Raw genomic sequence first — 5,355 nt, forward strand, 5'->3', positions numbered from 1 at the left:
AGCCTTTGCCGCAGCGGCCCGGGAGGCGCCCGCTCCACCGGCCTCTCCGGATGGCTCAGGGACCACGGCTTCTGGGCAAGGGCGCATGGTCTGGGTGTCCGGCCCCTTAAGATGCTGGGAACCCCCAGCATCAGAGTCTGGGAAAGGTCACCCCCAGAATCACAAGGGGGCTGGGAAGGCAGTTTGGGGGCAGGGCTTAAGAATTCAAATTATAGAGCTCATCCTCATGGGATCAAGAGCGTCTTGCTGGACCACCAAGTGATCCCTGCATCAGGCCAGGGCATGGGGAGGTGTCAGGCTAGGACCACCTGTAATACTCCAGACCCCTCCCAAACAGGAGGAACACCCTGGATCCAAACCAGAGGACACCCTGGGAGGTTGGGGTGCTATCTTTCAGGAGGATGCCCCCTCCTTTGTCTCTGACATCATCTTCTATTCCTCTCTCTCCCATGCCTAAGCTGGCTGCCCAGGTCCCTGCTGTTTCCAACACACCAAGCTCATTTCCACCTCAGGGCCCTTGCCCTTGCCCCTCTGTCTGCCTGGACCACTCTTCGCCCAAGTATCCACAAGGCTCACACCAGCTCCTCCTACGGCTCTTGGCTTCAATGTCACCTTTGTCAGGTCTCTGTCCATTCCAGGGAAACTGCCTCCCCCTTCCTTACTTGACCTCCTTTACTTGTTACGTTTTTTCCCCTCACAGCAGTTGTCACCAGACATTGTACTCGTCCTGTATATAGTTTCTCCGTTCACTGTGTCACTCCAATCCTGGAATATATACCCCCAGGGTGAGGACATTGTCCTGTGCACCTGTCTCCAGCACCCTGAACTGTGCCAGGCACAATGTAGGTGCTTGATAAATATTTGTCAAGTGAATAAGTAAGTGCCAATGCCAGAGTCCTTGTGATATGCTGAATCCATTTCTAACCCCTAAACATGTGCAGCAAGTTCTATTATTAGCCCCATTTCAGAAAGAGAAAACTGAGGCTGAGTCACTCCCTCGGCTAGGGCCATGCCCCTGGCCTCAGGTAGATCTGGAATCCTGCCCAATGATGGCAGGTGGCCTGTCTTGTCAGTAGGTTCTGCCAAATGGAGAGGATAGGCTGTCAGACTCTGGTGGGGGTGAGACTTCTGATTGGGGGATGTGGGGGTCACTGTTCAGGTCCTGGCCACCAGTTCAGGGGTGGGGGGGAAGGGTCCCAGAAACCCCCTGGCCTAGCCCTGCTGGCCAAGAGGAACCAGGGTGTGGGGCAGACCTGTGGCAGAGGAACAGGAAGCCAGGGACATCGGACACTTCTGTGGTCTGGGCCTCTGTGCCAGCACTTACTTCCTGGGTTGTGAAATTCCCCTACAGAAAATAACCTTCTTGCTGTTCTGAGTTTCCCTCTGGCAGGGGTGGTAGGCAGAGGCACAATGAGGACAGGTCTTAGGCCTGGGACATGGGCACCTACTGACAGATGTTCCCTGAGCACCTGCTATGGGCTTGGTGCTGCTCTATGCACTTTACTAACATTAACTCATATAATTCTTCCTACAAGGTGGGTATTACCATTGTGCCCACTTTACAGGTATGGGAAACTGAGGCTCGGAGTGGGTAACTTGCCATGACCACATAGCAGAGGATAGGAGAGGCTGGCTCTGCTCTTCCCTACCTGTGGTCCATCCTGCCTGTCCCATTCCTCCTCCAGTCCTCTGCCCCAGGCCATCAATTACAAAAATTCTTACAGCCTCATTGGGACATACTGAAGGTCTCTCTTTATCCCTTAGTCACTCTGGAACCAGCACATGATTTGAGTGGACAAATTTAGGTTTTACCTGGACCAGAGACTATCTCTAAGCCCATTTCCTCATCAGTAAGACAGGGGTGCAGATAGCCTCATCTGGGTGGGCTGTAGTGGGGTCCTGAAGAAGTTAGGACCTTGCATCTAAATGTGGAGCCACCAGGGGCCAGGCCTACAGTCCCTGCCTTCCTACTGAAGGGCCTCAGGCATGTAACTATCTGTCTCCATCTCACAGAGCCAAGGCAAGAATTAAATTAAGAACATCAGACCGTGGCACTTAGCCTGGGATGCATTGGTGCTCACTACACGAGTTACTTTTCCCCCTCATTTTTCTGAGTAACATTATTGAGTACCCTATCAGAAGTGGCCACATTTTTAACTCCTTGCATCCTCACAAAGCAGTTCTCAAAGTGGGATCCCTGGACAAGCATCATCAGAATCACCTGGGAACTTGCTGACAGTACAGGCTGTTGGCCCGCCCCGGACCTGCTGAATCACACTTTGCCGGGGGGTCTGGCGGTCTGCCCTCCAGGAGATTCTGATATAGCTTAAGTTCGAGAACAACTCACTTTGAACAACCCTGGGAGACTGGGGCTATTCTTATGCCCAGTGGACAGAAGACAAAACTAAAGCTGAAAGAGACTGACCGGCTCCAGGTTACATGCCTGCTTAAGTATCAGAGGAGGGATCTGAACCCAGGCCACCAGGCATTAGAGTCTGTCCTAGGAGCCCCCACACTGGACCCTGATGATGCACAGCTTGTGTGAGATGCTAGGGAATTTCAGGTCATGTCAGTGACTATCGTCCCAGGAAATGGACAGATCCCCTTCCCTGGCGCATGGGATCTGAGTGCAACAGGAGGCTCCCGCCCATTCCACAGGCACAGCCACAGCCATTTCCAACCCTTTATTAGGACTCTGTCAGCCCAAATAAATACATTAAACCCAGAGCTGAAGGAATCATGCACCCCAGGAGGTGCCCCCACAACCCCGGCAGGGCAAAATAAGTTAGCAGGGGGCCTGCCAAAGACCAGGCCAGCTCCCTGGCTGGGCAGGCAAAGGCAGCTGGACTCGCACACGCTGGTCTAAAGTGCATCTCTGTTCTGTGGTCCCCATGTCTGCATGGCCCCTAGCTGGGCCACTGGGATGGGTGGGCAGGAGGTTCCTGGTGCTCACACCGTGCCAGCAGTGGTCACCGAGGTTCTGTGTCCATCTGTCCATTTGGGGGAGTGACTGTGACCTGGCGTCCTCAGGAGAAGCTGTCGTCGGACCGTGGCTGGGAGTCGAAGGGGGGGTCTGACACAGTGATGCCTTGATGCAGCTTCTCCAGCGAGAACTTCATCTGGGGGAAGAGGTGAATGCTGGGAGGGGTGATGCACTCCCCACTCTGCAGCTGAGGAACTGAAGGTCCAGAGAGGCCATGTCCCCTTGCCAGGGTCACCGTGTTACAAAGCGGAGCCATCCTGTACCCAGCTTAACTTCTTACAGGCAGCAGATGGAAGGGGCCCAGATGGCCTGGGTTCAAGTCCGGCCTCTGCTACTTACTGAATAACCTTGGGCAAGCCCCTTACCCGTCCAGGTGCCTCAGCTGCAGGATGGGTCAGTAACATACCTGCGGCACCAGGTTATTTCAGGGTTCTGACGGGGGAACACCTAGGACCTGGCACACGTGTTATTCTTATTCCCGGCTGCGCAACCTTGGGCAAGTTTAATCGCTCCATACCTCAGCATCCCTATCTATTACATGGGGGGATAGGAGCACCTCCCTCAGAGGCTGGCCGTGAGAAGCAAAGCAGTTGGTCACTTTGACTCTGAGAACAGCCCAGCTTGATCAGTGTCTGCTGTTGGCATACATTTGAAAAGTCAACTCTGCGCCCATAGCAATGTGAGAGGGAAATAACAAGAATTTAGCTGAGGATGGAGAGGTTCTGCCCTCCTCTCTCTGAGCTTCAAACCCCTCTACCCTGTCCTATGGCCTTTCCCAGAGGGAGTATATCTGTTCGAGCATAATTTCAGGGTGCAATGAGGCCCCTTGTAAGCCTCAGCATTATGGCCCATAGTGACCAGACACGATGTTCAGTCACCCACCAACTTACACTCAGATACCCTTGGGTGCCCAGCCAGTGCCAGCTGCTCCCCAGCTTCCCACACCCGCTCCCCACATTGGGCACTTACCCCAGGTGTCTCAAATTTGTGCTGAGCCACCACTTTATTGAGCACCTGCTGTGTGCCTAGCACTGGGACTGCAGTGCTAACAGCAAACACAAAGTGTTTGCTATGAACTTGGCACTATTCCAATTTGAACTCATTTAATCCTCATAACAGCCTTTGAGGTACCGTCAATTACTATCCCATTTACAGAGGACGAAGCCAAGGCCCCAAGTCACACACCGGAATTTAAACCTGGCCTTCTGAATAGATGCTGCCCCTGAACTATAGGGGGTATATGGGGCAACCCCTGCTAGAGGTGAGACCCCAGTATCCTTCGGAGAACTTTTCTCCCACCCTTATGTGATCCCTTAGTCACCCCAAGTGGGGGAGGGACTCAGGGACCAAGCCTGGCCCCCCCTGGCCGCCGTGACTGGTTCAGGGGTGGGCACGTGACCCCAGCAGCCGGCGAGAGCACTTTCCTGTCAGCTTAGAGCTGCAGGTACCACCTGGTCATCCTGGGGGAGAGGATGCCCAAAACTAAGCTAAACCTGGGGGGCGGGGCAGTCAAAATATGGCAGCAGAGATCAATTCTTACTGCCATTTAGCAGCTGGACCCAGGATGAGAGCCAGTACATCCTATTTTTCCATTCTGCTGATTTTTCGGGCAACCCTGGAAGGTGGGGGACTACGAATGGCCTCCTCATTTTATGGAGGAGGAAACTGAGGCCCAGAGGCACCTGCTGCCTCTTGGGGGTGAGTGCAGGGTCCCACAGCCCGGGCCGCACCTCGTCCAGGAGCTCTACCGAGGCCCGCAGGATCTGCCGCCACTTGTGCACCTCGACGCTGTGGAACTGCTTCTGCAGAGCCAGGACCTCCGCCCACTCCGCAGCCGTCTGGGGGAACTTGCTGTTAGGGGACAACAGGGCCTGAGTGGAGTTTTGGCCTCCCCCGACCTGCCCAAGCTCCCAACCCCCTCAGGGTACCCACTCACTCCTTGGCCAGGGCCAGACTGTGCCAGGACTCGAAGGTGTGGGCTGTCCTCTCCAGGGACCAGAGGCGGTAAAAAAGGAGGATGTTGAGGGCGATGAGGACGATGAGGCTGGGGGCAGGGGACAGAGGTCACGAGTTGGGCACACACACAACTTGAAAGGACACAACGACTCCCCCCTTACAGAGGAGGAAGTTAAGACGCAGAGAGGGGGAGACACATCCAGGGTCACACAGTACAGAAGCAGCCAAGTCAGGGTCCTCATCCGGTCTGAAGCCCACACCCTTAACCGTCCACCAAATCACCTCCCTGGGAGAGCCAAGGGCGGAGAACAGAGAAGCTGCAGCCAGAGGGGAGAGGGGAGGGGAGGGGAGGGGAGAGGAGACGGAGATTAGTTGCCTCCCACACACGCCCTGACCAGGGCCACACTGGCAGGGCC

The 5,355-nt window shown here is 55.0% G+C and overlaps 1 protein-coding gene across 5 annotated transcripts in view; it reads right to left on the reverse strand.

Moving 5' to 3' along the window:
• Positions 1-2,669: 2,669 nt before the first annotated feature.
• Positions 2,670-5,355, reverse strand: part of GRAMD1A (GRAM domain containing 1A) — a 23,083-nt gene continuing 20,397 nt past the window's right edge. For all 5 annotated transcript variants that reach the window (XM_005862470.2, XM_014536598.1, XM_014536596.1 and 2 more), the window contains 3 exons: positions 4,920-5,027; positions 4,714-4,834; positions 2,670-3,119 (listed from right to left, as the gene is read on the reverse strand). In XM_005862470.2, coding sequence (XP_005862532.1) covers positions 3,027-3,119; positions 4,714-4,834; positions 4,920-5,027 — 322 coding nt within the window. In that variant the 3' untranslated portion in view covers positions 2,670-3,026. The remainder of the gene's footprint in view (positions 3,120-4,713; positions 4,835-4,919; positions 5,028-5,355) is intronic.

Source organism: Myotis brandtii, unplaced genomic scaffold (genome assembly GCF_000412655.1).
Source record: "Myotis brandtii unplaced genomic scaffold, ASM41265v1 scaffold165, whole genome shotgun sequence".
In the NCBI taxonomy this organism is placed as follows: domain Eukaryota; kingdom Metazoa; phylum Chordata; class Mammalia; order Chiroptera; family Vespertilionidae; genus Myotis; species Myotis brandtii.